The sequence below is a fragment of the Balaenoptera musculus genome, chromosome 8 (genome assembly GCF_009873245.2).
Source record: "Balaenoptera musculus isolate JJ_BM4_2016_0621 chromosome 8, mBalMus1.pri.v3, whole genome shotgun sequence".
Lineage (NCBI taxonomy): Eukaryota > Metazoa > Chordata > Mammalia > Artiodactyla > Balaenopteridae > Balaenoptera > Balaenoptera musculus.
Genome location: NC_045792.1, coordinates 59950934 through 59969976, shown reverse-complemented (window position 1 = coordinate 59969976; position 19043 = coordinate 59950934). Strand labels below are relative to the sequence as shown.

General features: G+C 38.5%; 1 protein-coding gene across 1 annotated transcript; it reads left to right on the top strand.

Moving 5' to 3' along the window:
• The first annotated feature begins 1817 nt into the window (after positions 1 to 1817).
• On the top strand, positions 1818 to 3196 carry LOC118900153 (hemoglobin subunit beta). The gene is made up of 3 exons (XM_036862429.1): positions 1818 to 1977; positions 2107 to 2329; positions 2944 to 3196. The coding sequence occupies exons 1-3, from the start codon at positions 1886 to 1888 to the stop codon at positions 3070 to 3072; spliced, it is 444 nt and encodes a 147-aa protein (XP_036718324.1). The 5' UTR covers positions 1818 to 1885; the 3' UTR covers positions 3073 to 3196.
• Positions 3197 to 19043: the final 15847 nt, after the last annotated feature.

The following is a 19043-nucleotide window of genomic DNA, read 5'->3' as shown; positions in this document are numbered from 1 at the left end:
GGATAGAACAATAGTAAGATCCTCTTTGCTTCAAGGTTTTAGAAAAGAATGAATATAAATTGAAAATGTTGAAATTCTATCTTTTTTACCCCTATAATCTTTTTTTTTGGGCATATAATTCTGCCCTAACCTCCAGATAGCAAAACAAGAACCAAGATTTTCTTACATGTCTGAGAATAATCAGAGTGAATTTGTTCACAAGTGCTTGATGGGGCTTGGGACAGGTCGAAGGGTTGAGGAATCTTTATTTATCTAGAAATGATGGAGAAAATATTTTGGAAAATGGAGCAATGAAAGTGGGAATTTTATGTATTTCTTTGGAACAATTAGAAATAGAGACGTCCTTTTCTTCTAGTTCACTTAAAATTATTTTAGTTGGAGTTTCAGAGCCTTAGAGATGAAAGGATGAGAGATTTTTGTTAAATATGTGTTGCCAATGATGACAAAGGAGAGAGAAAGGTGATTCTAGACATCAAGGTACCCGAATCAGGAGATTCTAAGGTAGGAGAAACATGGTGAGTAAAAATTGTATGGCCCTTTCCTTACTGAAAGGAAATGAGAATTCAGGAAGCGGGTAAGATGCAGAAGGTAGAGATGAGGAAAAGTAGGGAAAATAACTAATAGGTACTTGAGATCATATGCTGAGCTCAGAAATGCTTGCTGCTTTTGCTTTTTTCATTGAATTTTTTAATAGTAAGAAGCAAAACTCTATACTTATAGAGAAGTTTTTCCTGCCTAAGAAGTTAACAGGATTTATTACATGGAGAAAAAAGAGGAAGAAGGAATATTGGAAGAGCTGTACATATAGAGGAATAAATTTTAGTAAAAGAAGGAGCAAACAAACAAAAATATATAGAGAAAATAGAATAATGGGTGATGAATTTAAATAAGAGAAATTGTTATAAACACAGCATTCTTAGTGGCCTAGGGGAGGAAAAGAAATAATCTGAGCCAAGGTTAGAATGCCTTTCCACATTTTTACCCCTCCTTTTAAATCACGGAGAAGCTTCTCTGTTCTCCCAAACCCTTTCCCACGTCAGTCCAGGAAGAAACAAGTTATATGCCTCTCTTTAGTCTTTGAAAACATTGCTTCCCTCAGGGTTACTAAAACCTTGGAGTTGTGATCAATTTTTTACTTATTTGTGTTTCTTACTACACTGAGTGATCTCTGTTTTCATCTATGGATTCCCAAACCCTAATAGAGGAACTATCTCACAGGACCTCTCGATTCATATTTCTATTTTTCTATCATTATTTATTTGGTCATAAATAAGAAAAAAATGAATGAGTAGATGAATGAATGAATGAATATTTGTTTTCTTACCAGAAGGATTTAATTCCAATCAAGAGAAGAAAAGAGATACATACTTAGAACTAGGGCAGAGGTTTTATCCATGCTGTCCTTGTAATAATTTTGCATATTCTGAAGGCACAGGATATGATCCATCCATAGAGTCTTAAGTTGAATCACAGTGGGCAAATCCCTTCCACATTCTGGACCTCAGATTCTTCATTTGTGTACTAAGAAAATAGAGGAGGCAGTCTCTAAGAGATTACTACATTGTGATTCTAAAAATTGTACAAGTAAACTTGCCAAGGATGATGATTTTAGTAGCAATTTGTATTGCTGGAATGAGTGGGACCTGGAGATACCCAGAGAGAGGACTGAAGGCCTGGAGTCAGTGCCAGGAATGCCAAGGAGAGGTATGGCTGTCATCATTCAAGCCTCACCCTGTGGAACCACACCCCAGCCTGGGCCAATCTGGTCACAGAAGCAGGGAGGGCAGGAGGCAGGGTTGGGCATAAAAGGAAGAGCAAGGCCAGCGGCTGCTTACACTTGCTTCTGACACAACCGTGTTCACTAGCAACTACACGAACAGACACCATGGTGCATCTGACTGCTGAGGAGAAGTCTGCCGTCACTGCCCTATGGGCCAAGGTGAACGTGGAGGAAGTTGGTGGTGAGGCCCTGGGCAGGTAGGTATCCAGCTTACAAGGCAGGCTTAAGGAGAGTGAATGGCAGCTGGGCACGTGGGGACAGAGCAATCCCCTGAGATTCTGACAGGTGCTGACTCCCTCTGTCCTTTTGCTGTTTTCACCCCTTAGGCTGCTGGTTGTCTACCCCTGGACTCAGAGGTTCTTTGAGGCCTTTGGGGACCTGTCCACCGCTGATGCTGTTATGAAAAACCCTAAGGTGAAGGCCCATGGCAAGAAGGTGCTAGCCTCCTTTAGTGACGGCCTGAAGCATCTCGACGACCTCAAGGGCACGTTTGCTACGCTGAGCGAGCTGCACTGTGACAAGCTGCACGTGGATCCTGAGAACTTCAGGGTGAGTCCATGGGACCCTCAATGTTCTCCTTCTTCTTGTTTTCTATGGTCAAGCTCGCGTCATGGGGAGAGAGCTCAATGGCAGGATGCAGTTTAGAATGGAGAAGAGGTATTCTGGTTACAGCACTATGGACTCCTCGGGACCATTTAGTTTATTTTAGTTTATTTTACCCTGTTTGCTCACAGCCATCATCTCCTCTTATTCATTCTTGTTCTCTCCTGTTTGTTCTCTGCAATGCCTTCTCTGGTTTTAATCAAACTTTATTTTGAGTGTCTAATTTAAAAACAAACTTTCTTTTTTTATCCACTTAAAAAATGTTACCTAATAATTTCCCCTTATCTCTCCCTTTCGAAGCAAGGAGGATAAAATGTTGTATTGCTTCTTGAAATGGTTCTAAAGAATAAAAATGAAAACACGTTCTGCATTAAGGCAGAAAGAGAGAAACATTTCTAAATATAAATTCAGGCTGATATGGATGGATTCACATCAGTAGTAACACCTACACTTCAGCTACCTTTCTGCTTATACCCTAGGGGCACAGTTTGGGATGAGACTTTACTCTAAGCTGGGTCCCTCTACTAACCATGCTCTTGCTTTTTATCTCTTCCACACAGCTCCTAGGCAACGTGCTGGTGATTGTGCTGGCTCGCCACTTTGGCAAGGAATTCACCCCGGAGCTTCAGGCCGCCTATCAGAAGGTCGTGGCTGGTGTGGCTAATGCCTTGGCCCACAAGTACCATTGAGATCCTGGCCTATTTCTTGGTGACCATTGGAAGACCATATTTCCCTAGATTCTATTTTCTGAACTTGGGGAAATAATGTCTACCCTCAAGGGTATGGCTTCTGCCTAATAAAGAACTTTCAGCACAATTTCCTGATTCCTTTTACTCATTTTTTCCCCTAAGGATATGGGAAAGTCCCTGAGGGTCTACAGATAGGGTGCCTTTGTGTCTTATAGAAAGAGGTCAAGGGAAAAGAGAAAAGGAAGGGGGCCATACACAGTCAGCAATGGACGAAACTTCTATCTTAAAGTGTAAAAACTGTCAAGAAGGTTTGAAATATAGAGAGGATACCGGCACGACAGGGGCTGTATGGGAGACCTCAAACCTAAGACAGAAACTTCAGGTTAATGCTCTGATCCATTTCCAGTAATTACTCAAAATGTAATGTGCTCAGTCAGAGACATAATCATTGCTCAAAGTACTGTTATGTCTCCTTTTTTCCTACTTCCCCTGCTTGCATGCTGTAGGCAGCAATGCTATACTACCTCAGATGTTCCCGTTCTAAGGCATAACCTCCCTCTCTCACTTGCCCCAAAAGACCTCAAAATTAACCCTACCCTCCCTTTTGAGGTAAAGTTCAGTGCTCACATACCACCTGCTCACATATCTTTTGACCCTGGCCTCAATGAACTTTCCAGTATTGCCTAAGGAAATCTTTCCATACAACCTCCACCTTCACCCACTTTTCACATTTCTTCCTATCAAGCACACTCACTCTGCATGCTGTATAAGTGTTTCTGCGTATTTTGTACTATCCTACGTGACTACCGTGCCTTTTATAGTAGGTCCTCCATAGACAGCAAATGTATATTTATTAAATGAAATAATCAATGAATGAATAATTATTTCTTGTCTTAGAATTCCTGGGAGTAGAGGACAATCCAAACAATAGACCATTGCGTAGAGTTTCTTTGTGTTAATGCACAAAGAAAGTAAACCACTGAGGAAGTATATACGAAAATAAACCACTGATCAGACATTTGCTGCGTCATCATAGGTAGTGAAATATCTTTGAGCATTATTTTTGTCAAATGTAACATTAGAAGGATTTCAAGAACCTTCTAATTCATATGCATGTCTTTAAATCTATATCATGTTCCTGTTGATTAATTTTAGGTTTACTTGACTACCTGAAACAGAATATGTTGCTTCCGTCTATAAAAAGTGTTTTTATAATAATTCTGTTTTACTACCAGGTTATAGACAATGCATTACAGTTTACTGTTTCACCACTATATTGTGAATTAACTGAAGGCAGAAGATTTTTTAAGTACTATTTGTTTCTTCTCAGGTCATTGTACACAGTAGGCACTGAGAACGCTTTACATCCCAACAGTATGTTTAAGAACCACCTGGTCACATCCCAGAAGCAGAGGAGCCTCAGGAAAATTTTAGGAAGTTTCCTTTCCCACTCCTGAGCACAGAAAAGTCATCATAAGAATCAGACATTAGGAGACAAAGAGATTTTCACAGGATTAGAAAGAGGGTAAGAGAGGCTGTGGGTTTCACAATCTGGAAATGAGGAAACAAAGTACCATTCTTCCCTCTAAATGGTCATAAAAATATATATATATATAAAGACTTACTACACTCCCTTTTGTTCCTTCACCTCTGAAACTGGCCAATGAACCTAGACAAGAAGTTGGGCCTGAAAATCTCCAATACTGGAGAATTCAAGAGAACATCACTGGGATAAGACTTGGATCAAGCTCAAACTATTACTATATACTAGGTGTTGGCGTCTCCACATCGGGAGTGAGGAGGTCAAGGGATGGAAGGAGACTTTGGCAGCTTCTTATATGCTTTCATTCCGTGTTAAAGTGGAGCTTCCGTAAAAGTCTAGGAGTAAAATTAGTTCCTTAATATTTGATTTCAATTTTATTTGATAATTTACCCAACGGTTATTTCTATTTTCTGCTACCATGTTGCTTTATAGCCTATGTTCAGTACGTGTTTATGAAGATGGGGTATGTGTGTGGAAGAAAGAGAGATGGAAAGAGAGAGGAGGCAAGGAGAGAGAGACAGAGACAGAGAGTCAGGGAGAGAGGGAAAGGGAGGGGAGAAGAAAGGAGATGAGAGAGAAAGGGAAGTAATTAATACTGTGCATTATGTTCCATAATCATTTTAAAATAAACTAATTTAATGTCAAGGGAATTCAGCATAATATTCTAGATTATCCATCTCTTGAGCCTCAGAGAAGGGCCCTGAAGGTTTAGCTTTAGGATTTAATGCTATTAAACCTTACATATTTGTAAATGGTTTAATGCTATTAAACCTTACATATTTGTAAACCTTACATATTTGTAAACAAACCTTACATATTTGTAAACGGTTTCCAGACTGAAGCCAAGATTCTGCCTCTAAAGATGTACAGTTCCAGATTTAACTTGGGAAAGTGTCCCTTTGCTCTTGATATGTCAGTACCATAGCCCACTTATGAGGTAAACAAAGCTAATTCTGAATGAAAATCTGAGCCCAATAGAGGAATTATTAATAAGGAAGTTATTAACTGAGACATTACCTGTTCTGTAATAGTTAGAGTATAATTCCTTTATCAAAGTTATGGTTATACTGAATTTATTGTTTTATAGACAGAAATATGACTTTTTTTCTTTTTAAATGAGTTAAATCATACTATTCTTAAACTATTCTGTGTGTATGACCTCTGTTTCTATGAGTTCTGCTCTTCATGGAGCATTTTTGCTTTATTTAATTGTATTTATTTAATTTACTTTTAATTTATTTTGTTATATTTTATTTTACTTTATTATTTTTGGAAGAATGCCAAAACTGTGGTAACTAAGATATTGTGTATCTGGGAGAGAAGAGTAAATAATAACTGCTTTACCCAGAAAAATATAGATTATATTGCTGAAATGGTCTACTCGGGGAATTAAAATTGAACACTAGAGCATGTACAAAAGAGTTCTAACTGAAAAGTAATTTTTAAAACAGATGATAATACCACACATCTCTGGATGAATTTCATGATTATATTATAATCTAGGGGCACAGTTTGGGATGAGAGTGAAATATGCTGAGTCCAAGCTGGGTGCCTCTATAACCATGCCCTTGTTTCTCGACTCTTCCACACAGCTCCTGGGCAATGTGCTGGTGGTTGAGCTGGCTGAGAACCTTAAAAATGAATTCACCCCGGCGTTGCAGGCTGCCTATCAGAAGGTGGCGCCTGGTGTGGCCAACGCCCTGTCCCACAAATACCACTAAGCCCCCTTTCCTGATTTCCAGGAAAGACCTTTTTGTCCTCAGAGCCCCAAACCTGGATATAGAAAAATAAAGAAGAGTTTTGAGCATCTGGCCTCTGCCTAATAAAAACATTTCTTTTCATTGCACTGGTGTATTTAAATTATTTCACGTCTCTCACTCAGATGTCTCTCACATGGGAGGGCAGGCATTTAAGTCATAAAGAAATAAGGGGCTAGTTGAGACCTCGGGAAAATATATCTGTATCTTGGACTCCATGACTGGAGTTGTTGTAAACAGCTAATATAAGTGGAAAACAGACTCTGCTGCTTATTCTTACTTTCCCTTAAAGAATTCAAGTTGCAGTTTGATTTGGGAGTTAGATCATTGCTATGTTTTATTTAAATCAATTATTTTATTTAGCCTTCCTTGTAAATGTCTTCTCTCTCTTTAATTGTCCAGAACCTAACAGCCATAATTCCACTAAGTTCTTCTGCCTAAAGACACCACTGTTCTTCTAAGATTATCCTTATGTATTTTATTGCCCTTATTGCTCCTCCTCCTTTGACCGCTCTTATCCTAGTTTCCTCTGTCGTCTTATAAAGATCCGCATGAAGGACAGAAACCGGGGGGAGGTAGATTTGCTACCTCTTCCCTTGTATTGTAATACTGTGATAAATATAGTACTGAAGACAATGTAAAAAGGGGCTTTTGTGGCTTGATATTCACTGCTGTCTTGTAATTCTTTCATGGGCTTACACCAAATGGAATTCCATTGTCCTCAGGATGGTTTAACATCTACATCCATGAAGTGATTGGAGGTCTGCTCTCTTCCTTATCCTGTCTCTGGTGGTTTCTCTGCCTTTGTAGTTATTAACGTAGTGTTACCAGCAGCAACACATGCCAATTTAATTTTATTATTCAATACCCACTTATGTGGATGTTTGATTCTGGAAATAATATATGAATTTCAAGTAATCCTTGTCCCCTGCTGCATCCCAATTCTGAATCTAGTTGGGAAGATTCTGAAGGTAATGCATCTAACACGTGACTATAAATGAGTGTGTACAAGGCTTTATGAGATCAGAGGGTGAAGCTCTTGGTATGAAATGGGTGATAAAGATAAGTAGATACTTGTCCGAAGGAGAAGAGGAAAAAAACCAGAATAGAAAGGGAGGATAACATATGCCAAATCATCGATGAATAATGTGTTTGTGTATTCTGAGAATTTCAAGTAAATAGGAAAGAGAATTGAAGCAAAACTGCCTGGAATGGAATAGAATAGAATAGAATAGAATAGAATAGACTATGAATATGAATTTGAATATAAGAGTATATGAATTTTGGTGAACGCTGTGGGGGATATATTTAAAATTAAAAATTCACCAACAAGGGCTTCCCTGGTGGTGCAGTGGTTGAGAATCCGCCTGCCAATGCAGGGGACACGGGTTCGAGCCCTGGTCTGGGAAGATCCCACATGCCGTGGAGCAACTGGGCCTGTGAGCCACAACTACTGAGCCTGCGTGTCTGGAGCCTGTGCTCCGCAACAAGAGAAGCCGTGATAGCGAGAGGCCCGTGCACCGCGATGAAGAGTGGCCTCCGCTTGCCACAACTAGAGAAAGCCCTTGCACAGAAACGAAGACCCAACACAGCCAAAAATAAATAAATAAATTAATTAATTAAAAAAAAAATTCACCAACAAGAGGATACAGTCTCATTATTCATGAGATGCTTGCACTGCTAATTGACAAGTAAAGTAAGATAGTATAACAGTTCAGAACATAATTTTGAAATCAGACAGCCTGGATTGAAAAAAATCTCTACTACTTGTTAGCTCTGACCTTGTGAAAAATTAGCTAATTTTGCTGAACTTCATTTTTCTTACCTGTAAAATACTCAAAATGATATCATTCTTATGGTGTGATTGTAAGGATTAAATGAGATAAAGTGCACAAAAATGTTCATTGCAACATCTGGCACTTCACATTGCCTGACACACAGCTCAGCAAATGTAAACTAAATAGTATTTTTGTTATAATTATTATGAATAATATGGGTAGAAGTGGCATCATTGATATCAATGATGATGCCTGAAAGAATTGTCTCATTAAAGAGAAAAAACATAACCAGAAATATTATTTTTTTTTAATATTTGTTTATTTATTTTTGGCTGCGTTGGGTCTTCGTTGCTGCGCACGGGCTTTCTCTAGTTGCAGCGAGCGGGGGCTACTCTTCATTGTGGTGCACGGGCTTCTCACTCTGGTGGCTTCTCTTGTTGTGGAGCACGGGCTCTAGGTGCATGGGCTTCAGTAGTTGTGGCTTATGGGCTCTAGAGTGCAGGCTCAGTAGTTGTGGCGCACGGGCTTTGTTGCTCCCGGGCATGTGGGATCCTCCCAGACCAGGGCTCGAGCCCGTGTCCCCTGCACTGGCAGGCGGATTCTTAACCACTGCACCACCAGGGAAGACTAGAAATATTATTTCTTGTTTGGTACAAGCTATGCCTCACTCCCCAACCTCTTACATTCAGGGATGTGTGTGATTTGTTCATTCCTGAATAGCCACAGCTGAATGTACCAGTTGGGGTCCAGCTGGGAGAAAGAAACAACATTGTTAATTATAACAAGAGATTGGAGAACTGGAAGACTGATTACTGAGGAGTAAAGAGGACTCTAAATCGCTAAGAATAGAAGATATAGGAAGCAGGCACTGTTCCTAGTGCTGAGATAGAGCATTCAAGTAAGGAACAATGTGAGAGAGGTCTTTTCCCCGGACCTCTTGAGAGAGAGCATGCCCAAGGCTCAATGCATGGTTGAAAAAAAATTTGAGGCTTCAAAGCTACCTGAAGTGAGGTACATAGGCATCCATCCATTGGGAAGTGCCATGTCAGCAGCATTTATTGAAAATCTATTCCCTGGGGTGCCGGGGCGGCCACCCATATGGAGGAACTGCACCTCAGATGTTCCTATGAAACTGCCTGGGGGTATAACGGGAGAAATGATTCATGAGAAAATTCCAGAAAAGCAACACTGGATTACAAAGTTACTCCTGGGGTGTCAGAGGGAGCCATTCACCAGAGATCCTGCCTTGGCAGTCCACCGCTGCAACGCCATGTGTGTTGCTGGAAGCTGGCCCTGGAGAAGCTGAGCACCTTGCCGAAGCCTGGAGCTGTAGAGACAGAGATGGTTGCAGGATCCTGCCTAGAGAATCACAGCAGAACTAGGAAGAGAGTCCCCTTCCTCCTCCAGTGCCTCTCCAGAACACCTTACTGACAAAACTTAACATTGTGCCAACTTGAAAAGGAGCGCTTCTATCAGAGTCTACATCCATCATCACAGAATGGGCAATTAAGAGTGGATTAAGAATCAAGACACAATTGATAACTGACCCCCCCCACCCCGGGCCTACACTGAGTGCTTGTGTCACTTAGAGTACATAGGGCAATATGTGAGAAAAATGCAATTAGGACTAGCAAATGATAAAGCAGTGCCTAGAGGATTATGAAATTAGTAAAAGAAGTAGGGCAGACTTTATCATTGTTTGGATTAACAATTTCTCCTCTGTATAAATTTGATATATTTTTCAACTTGTTCAGATGCTGGGAAAACAAAAGGAGTATGTATTCTGTACTCCCATATCCAACAGAAAGATTGTATACATTACTTCCACTGTTCTGTTTTTGTTTCAGTGACGAGCATAAAGATGATAATTTTGAAATTCAAGCAGAGTCTTACTTTATAGCAGATTTTCAACACCACTCTGTAAAAGGTTTAATTTTATTTTTTCTATATATCCTTCATCCTTACACTGTTATCACTTCTAATGTAATTAGAAACTGTTCGTGTATTCTTGTAAAATGCACAATGATTTTATGTAATTTATACAAATTGCATTTTCCTATAAAATACATTTTTGCTTGTTTCACTCAATATATTACATGAAAATTCAGTTGAATTGTTTTGGAAGTTTTAGCCACAGCAATCAGACAAGAAAAAGAAATAAAAGGAATCCAAATCAGAAAAGAAGAAGTAAAGCTGTCACTGTTTGAAGATGACATGATACTATACATAGAGAATCCTAAAGATGCTACCAGAAAACTACTAGAACTAATCAATGAATTTGGTAAAGTAGCAGGATACAAAATTAATGCACAGAAATCTCTTGCATTCCTATTATTATGAACTTTCATCAAATTTTTAACTGTGGTCATTTTTAAGTCTTTTGTCATTTACAGACAGTTCTGTGTGTACTCTGATGCTTTTGCAAATATGTTCCTATAAAAGGGTTTCATCTTTAAGAAATTCATGGAAAAGACTCTGACAAGTACAGGTTTCTGGTAACTGACTGTACTGCTGAACTGAATGAATAAGCATTTTCAGCACTCTAATGAAAAACTGATGAACTCATAAAAGTGCTAACAAAAGATCAAGATGAAAAAAAAATTAATTACATGGGACTGAGTGAACTGATGAGGATGAGTATAATTTTTGTGACTTTCTGTCTGAATTAAAAAAAAAAATCCAACAAGGACTCAGAGGCAAAGAATATACAAATCAATTTTCACTGCAAAGTAAAGGAGCTGTTACAGTGGAGGATTACTGGACTGAATGTCAATATTATGACATAGTATGAGTGTGTTTCATGTTTGGTAATTGCAATCATTGTTGCTTTTGCTGTGGTCATCCCTGTACAGTGCTTGGTGTCAGTCTATTTATTTCTTGTAAAAATAAAATACAGTGTGTGTGTGTGAAAAAAAAAACATACAAGGGATGTATTTCAGTATATAGAAATAAGCAATAGTGACTGTAACGGTTGTATCCGCATGTTTGTAAGTTGCTTAAGGAAGTGATATTAACTTTTTGTAATTAATAAATCTGTCTTCTGTCTGGGTCTCTTTAAACTATTATACACTGAACTTCTACACTATTTTAATATTATGATATTTGACTAAAGATTTTAATTTAGGTACATAGATTTATGAGTGATAAGACTATGCATTGTGAAAATATTTATGTACACTCTGTGGCCTATTTAATGATAATTTCTACTTTGCTCATCATGTCAGTTGATATAACGAAAAGCAGCTTGAATCAGAATGTTTTCTCTTAGGGTTAGAAATTTAATTATGCAATTAATTGGAAAATAAGTTACAGTGGAAATAATCTTGTGTTATACCCAGTGTTCTATTATTTTTTAATATAAAGGTTCACATTGTGTTTGTAATCTGACATCACAATGATGGTATATTGACCTTCAATAAGTATGTGTCATTAGACAAAACATTGAAAATATATACATCTAGTATTGCACTATTTTCTAAAAATGATATTCCTCTTGAAAATAATAATGCATAAACAAGTATAGGATAACTCCACAATGTGAAAGTGTTTGGGCATTTCCCATAATATAACAGATCAGCTTTAAACAACAGATATAGATGAGCTGACTTAATTCTAACTCTGTAAATTTGATTAATTCTGGGCACGATTGCAAAGAAAGTACGTGATCATCATTACTAGAACCTGAACATGGGCTTGGAAGGCCTCTTGAGTTCCTCCTAATCTGATCTTCCACTTAGACTAATAGCCCTTCTACAATATCCCTAACAAACATTCACCAGATTGTGGTGAAATTCTTTAGGGACGAGGAACTTCATCAACTAGCTTTGATTGGATCAATCAACTCAACTAGCTTTGATTGGATAACTCTTAATAAAAATATCCTTTCTTATATTGAGCCCCCCCCAAAAAAGAAATCTCTTGCATTCCTAAACACTAATGATAAAAAATCTGAAAGTGAAATTAAGGAAACACTCCCATTTACCACTGCAACAAAAAGAATAAAAAACCTAGGAATAAACCTACCTAAGGAGACAAAAAACCTGTATGCAGAAAACTAGAAGACACTAATGAAAGAAATTAAAGATGATACAAACAGATGGAGAGATATACCATGTTCTTGGATTGGAAGAATCAACATTGTGAAAATGACTATACTACCCAAAGCAATCTACAGATTCAGTGCAATCCCTATCAAACTACCATTGGCATTTTTCACAGAACTAGAACAAAAAATTTCACAATTTGTATGGAAACACAAAAGACCCCGAATAGCCAAAGCAATCTTGAGAAAGAAAAACAAAGCTGGAGGAATCAGGCTCCTGGACTTCAGACTATACTACAAAGCTACAGTCATCAAGACAGTATGGTACTGGCACAAAAACAGAAATATAGATCAATGGAACAGGATAGGAAGCCCAGAGATAAACCCACACACTTATGGTCACCTTATCTTTGACAAAGGAGGCAAGAATATACAATGGAGAAAAGAAAGCCTGTTCAATAAGTGGTGCTGGGAAAACTGGACAGCTACATGTAAAAGAATGAAATTAGAACACTCCCTAACACCATACACAAAAATAAACTCAAAATGGATTAAAGACCTAAATGTAAGGCCAGACACTATCAAACTCTTAGAGGAAAACATAGGCAGAACACTCTATGACATAAATCACAGCAAGATCCTTTTGATCCACCTCCTAGAGAAATGGAAATAAAACAAAAATAAACAAATGGGACCTAATGAAATTTAAAAGCTTTTGCACAGCAAAGGAAGCCATAAACAAGAATAAAAGACAACTGTCAGAATGGGAGAAAATATTTGCCAATGAAGCAACTGACGAAGGATTAATCTGCAAAATATACAAGCAGCTCATGCAGCTCAATATCAAAAAAACAAACAACCCAATCCAAAAATTGGCAGAAGACTGAGATAGACATTTCTCCAAAGAAGATATACAGATTGCCAAAAAACACATGAAAGGATGCTCAACATCATTAATCATTAGAAAAATGAAAATCAAAACCACAATGAGGTATCACCTCACACCAGTCAGAATGGCCATCATCAAAAAATCTACAAATAATAAATGCTGGAGAGGGTGTGGAGAAAAGGGAACCCTCTTGCACTGTTGGTGGGAATGTAAATTGATACAGTCACTATGGAGAACTGTATGGAGGTTCCTTAAAAAACTTTTTAGAACTACCATATGACCCAGCAATCCCACTACTGGGCACATACCCTGAGAAAACCATAATTCAAGAAGAGTCATGTACCACAATGTTCACTGCAGCACTATTTACAATAGCCAGGGCATGGAAGCAACCTAAGTGTCCATCGCCAGATGAATGTATAAAGAATATGTGGTGCATATATAAAAGGGAATATTACTCAGCCATAAAAAGAAACGAAACTGAGTTATTCATAGTGAGGTAATTAGAGTGAAGTAAGTCAGAAAGAGAAAAACAAATACCGTATGCTAACACATATATATGGTACCTAAAAAAAAAAAAAAAGGTTCTGAAGAACCTAGTGGCAGGACAGGAATAAAGACACAGACGTAGAGAATGGACTTGAGGACATGGAGATGGGGAAGAGTAAGCTGGAACGAAGTGAGAGAGTGTCATGGACATATATACACTACCAAATGTAAAATAGATAGCTAGTGGGAAGCAGCCACATAGCACAGGGAGATCAGCTCGGTGCTCTGTGACCCCCTAGAGGGGTGGGATAGGGAGGGTGGGAGGGAGATGTAGGAGGGAGGGGATATGGGGATATATGTATATGTATTTTTGATTCACTTTGTTATAAAGCAGAAATTAACACAGCAATGTAAAGCAATTATACTCCAATAAAGATGTTAAAAAATAAAAAACTAAAAAACAAGGACCTACTTTATAGAACAAGGAACTGTATTCAATATCTTGTAATAACGTATAATGGAAAAGAATCTGAATAACAATATATATATATATATACACTTATCTTATTATCTGATACCTGACAGAAGAGATGGAAGTATTATGTCTCACCTATATATTAGAAAGTTGTGTGGGTAATGGTAAAAAAAAAAAAAGGTTCCTAGAGAACAGGAAGATTACTTGTGTAGGAGTTAATAGATAAAAATCAACATGAAAAAAATTCTAAGCATGTCCCAAAGTATGTAGTTTCAGATATTTTCAAACTGCCACTGAACTGTGAGCTATAACATGTGAAAGGGTAGTATTTAAAGATAACAGTGATCCAGTATGGAATTATCTTATCACCATCAAGGGGGTAAGGAATGTGGATTTTTTTCTAAACACTAAGAAAAGAAATGAATATATAGAACTCTTTTTGTACTATGAAATAATCCCAATAATTTTCCTTCTTTCTTTTTGAAATTTGTATTCTCTTTCATTTGTAATATTACCACAGTCTGTAAATATTCCAGTTTCTTCCTCAACCTAAACAATTTGTTGAAAAACAAGAGGGAGGAATGAAGGAAGGAATGAAGGAAGGAAGAAAGGAAAGAAGAAAAAACGAAAGAAAAAGAAACCTTTTCTTATTAACTCTGCCTCCCTGTTGCATGCTTCTCCTTCTCCTCATGAACCACTTATTGAATGTTTGTCTGTCCTCACATTTCTCTTTAAGGGTTTACACCGCTTTAATGGTTCACACTTACAGCAGAAGTCTGGTTTCTTTTTGAGGTTTCAGCCAGCCCTGTCTTCTCATCTGGAGCTCAGGGTCCTCTTCCAGACTCATTCAGGTTGTTGGCAGAAGTGAGTTGCTTGTGGTGTAGGGTTCCGGTCTCCATTTTCTTGCTGACTGGGGTCTGGGATTGCTATTAACTCCCAGAGACTACTCTCAGTTTCAGCCAGGTGGACTTCTCACAACATCACATCTTGCTTCTTCTAATCCAGCAGAAGAATATCTCTGCTGCATTCTCTTCTAAAGGCATACATGATTAAGTTAGGCCCACCCAGCATAATCTTTATTTATTTATTTATTTAAATTAATTAATTGATTGATTGATTAATATTTGGCTGCGTTGGGTCTTTGTTGCTACGCGTGGGCTTTCTCTAGATGTGGCGAGCAGCGGCTACTCTTCGTTACGATGTGCAGGCTTCTCTTGTTGCAGAGCACAGGCTCTATGTACGCGAACTTCAGTAGTTGTGGCATATGGGCTCAGTAGGTGTGGCTCGTGGGCTCTAGAGTGCAGGCTCAGTAGTTGTGGTGCACGGGTTTAGTTGCTCCGTGACATGTGGGATCTTCCCGGACCAGGGCTCAAACCCATGTCCCCTGCATTGGCAGGTGGATTCTTTTTTTTTTTTTTTAAAGATTTATTTATTGATTGATTGATTGTTATGTTGGGTCTTCATTTCTGTGCTAGGGCTTTCTCTGGTTGCGGCAAGCGGGGGCCACTCTTCATCGCGGTGCGCAGGCCTCTCACTATCGTGGCCTCTCTTGTTGCAGAGCACAGGCTCCAGACGCGCAGGCTCAGTAGTTGTGGCTCATGGGCCTAGTTGCTCCGTGGCATGTGGGATCTTCCCAGACCAGGGCTCGAACCCGTGTCCCCTGCATTAGCAGGCAGATTCGCAACTGCTGCGCCACCAGGGAAGCCTGGCAGGTGGATTCTTAACCACTGTGCCACCAGGGAAGTCCCTAATCTTGCTTTTGATTAACTCAAAGTAAAGTAATCATGGACCTTATTAATATCTGTAAACTCCCTTTGCCATATAATGTAGTATAATAAGTGATATCCCATCACATTCATAGCTTCACTCAGACTCAAAGGATGGGTTTTATACTGAACAAGTGCATAAGAGGCAGGAATCTTGAGAGTCCTTTTAGAATTCTGCCTTCCATAACTCTCTAGGCCATCTAATTTCCAAACTTTCATAGGTGCAACTTCCACATTATTCTTTGATTGACTATCCTTATCCTCCAGTTCCACCACCAATACTTTACATAACACTCTCATTAGTTTTGCAGGAACTTAGCAATATTCTCATAAGTAATTTCCCTGCCCTGAGTTTCAAGTGTTTCCAAACTTTCTCCATATTGATGCCAAAGTGATCTCTCAAAAATACATCTCCACATGACCCTTCATACAGAGCTCTTCATTGCCTTCAGCATGAAGTCAAAACTCTATCTCTTTATTACAGCAGCTGAGATCTCCTCAACCTACTTTAACTGCCACCAATCCTCTTCGCTACCCCAGGAACCTTTTGATATAGTCAACCTGGGCTTTTTCTAATTCACCCAACTACCAAATACAGCAAGTTCTTTCACATGGATATGCTTTGCTTAATTCATGTACCTCCCACTCTTCTCTGAATTAGCCTACATTCTTTAGACTCATCATTTGCTCCATTGAACCATTTATAAATTCAACATCTCATTTATTTACATTTAAACATTAAATAGTTACATTAGAAAACATTTGGTGGCATCACCTTCTCCAAGTCAAGTCAGAAGAAAGTACTTCCTCTAGAGTCACATCCTTTTTAATTTTAACATCTAGAACAGTGGTTATTCCATTGTGAGTTATTTGAAAATGTCTCTCTGACAGAAATTAGCTACTGGCAGGTGGATTATTGCTTATTCATCATTATATTCCCAGTACTTTGTACTATATTTTGCAGTGCAGGAAGAAAATATATGCTTCTTGATATAAATTAAATCCAAGAGTTGTAAACTGACAAAGGGATCTCACTGAACTCTCTTTCATTCCCACAAAACAAGTGTCTCTGTGTGTGTGTGTGTGTATGTGCGTGTGTGTGTGCACATTGGGTTTTTTGATGGAAGACTCTCTCCTAGTACTGTAGGGTAAACTTTTATGTACCTCCTTCCATTTGTTGATAGCAATTCTTGCCTTATATGAAGATAATATTCCAGCCTCACTGTAAGATCATGCTGCAGGTTCTGGGCTGGAATACCTTGACTCCTCTCTCTCCTCGAATTACAGAAAGTTACTGATATAGTTGTTGGGTCAGGCAAACCTAGGGTCAATTGCTGGCACTAGCAACAACTAGATGAGGTGCCCCAAGTGAGCATTTTACATTAGATTCTTCTCCCGTGAAATTGGTAGCATATCAATAGCATTAAATTGTAAGGATTAAATAACATAACATTTGTAAAGCATTTAATCTGATAACTAGTACTTGGGAGACATTTAATAATGGTAAATGAGGATGAGGATGAGGATGGTGGTGAGTGGTAGTAGTAGCGCCAGCTGGCCTCGGAGATGGTTTTGAAATGTGGTACAACTAACCAGAAAACTCACAATTGCAAGAACATACTTACAAATCATTCTAAGCAGCATGACATATGGCCCATAGACCAATGGAACCCCACCAGTTAGAATATTATGTCCCCAGAAATACAAATTTCCTTAGGCACCATGAGAGCTTTTTGCAGTTAACAAAAATCTTCCTCACTCTTAAAGGAACCAGTGTGGGTAAAATCTGATATTTTTCTCTGAATGTAGCAGTTTTATTACACAGTATGGAGGTGTGTTCGTTCCTACCCTATTTGCCAGAAAGGGGCCTCAGGAGCTGGGGAGGTTTACTACTCAGGGATTGGCCGCATATATAAGGAGTTATGATGCAGATTGTGTGAAATATCTTAATCAGAAAACTCCTGGTGGACTTTCTGTGGCCCCCAGAGTATGAAGCTTCTCAAGGGTTCATTCTACCTCAGGGCCGCCTTCCCCTCGTACTTCATTACAGTTATTTTTGTCATTTCTATTCAGGGATTGGTATGGTACTTCCTTGACTTTGTATCTAGGTAAAAGTTTGTTAAAAGTAAATTTGTCAGTAAAAAACCCAAAACAAACCACCTGCTCTATGCACAGGCTCACTCCTAATCCCCATACTACCCCACACTCAGCTGACAAATATATCAGCCTCCAATAACACTTGCATGAATTTTTTACATTTCTAAGAAAAGTTTCCATTTCTTTTTTTAAAATGTCATTAATTCTTTCTTAAAGCACTTTATCTATCACATTCCAGGGTTTTGCACTGGTAATGTACAGAATAGAACTGAGTCACGTCCCTCTAAATGCTCAAAGCCCATTGAAGAAACAGACATAAAACTTGATGATTACAACAGGACATATTTATGATGAGAGCATCAAAGGGCATATATTTATCCTGCAGGAAGGTCAGCACCAAGTTTGTCAGGAGACAAGGGAGAACAGAGTATGGGAAAAACAGAAGTGACTAATACCATATTCAGCATGCCTGGAGCTCTGGGTGCAAGTGGGACAGCAAGTGGCAACTGAAACTGAACATGCAGGCAGGATGCATGTTGCAAAAAACCTTACAGGCATTCTAAAGCATTTGAATTTAAATAATGTAACAGAAACTGCTCAGTATGAAATTGAATCTTTCTCCTTTCCTAGAAAAGCACATTTCTACAGATCCTTGCGAAGCAACTGAAGAATTCAGGCACCTTATTTGAGGCTCCATAATATACAGCAGTTCCCTGCTTGGTGAAGTATCAACCTGAATGATAAGAAAATAACATTTTTCCTCTAGGCCACAATCTATCAGTTATATAGAAATATCAGTTTAGGAAACATTCTCAAACAGAACCTCAGTGACTCATAGGGTCTCAGCAGAACACTTCGTCACTTACTCTCCCAAATTCTGCATCAGATTAACCAGGCAATTATTTTCAGCATGACTCAGACAATCTTGAACAAGCATTGTTTCATAAGGTCTATAAATAAAAACAAAAGCTGTAAAAAGGTGTAGACCTCTCTCTATTTGATGACAGTGAGTTCACAGGAAAACATAGCTAATAGAAAAGTGAAAAGTATTGCCTGTAAGAATAAAGAAAAGAGAGTATACTTAGGTAGTCTTCTGTGAATTGTATTACATTATAGAGAAAGAAAAGTAATATAC

Excerpts from the sequence above, each read along its gene's own strand:
- LOC118900153 (XM_036862429.1), top strand. The coding sequence starts at position 1,886 with ATGGTGCATCTGACTGCTGAGGAGAAGTCTGCCGTCACTGCCCTATGG. Across the intron at positions 1,978-2,106 it reads GGTGGTGAGGCCCTGGGCAG|GCTGCTGGTTGTCTACCCCT; the intron begins GTAGGTATCCAG and ends TTCACCCCTTAG. Across the intron at positions 2,330-2,943 it reads TGGATCCTGAGAACTTCAGG|CTCCTAGGCAACGTGCTGGT; the intron begins GTGAGTCCATGG and ends TCTTCCACACAG.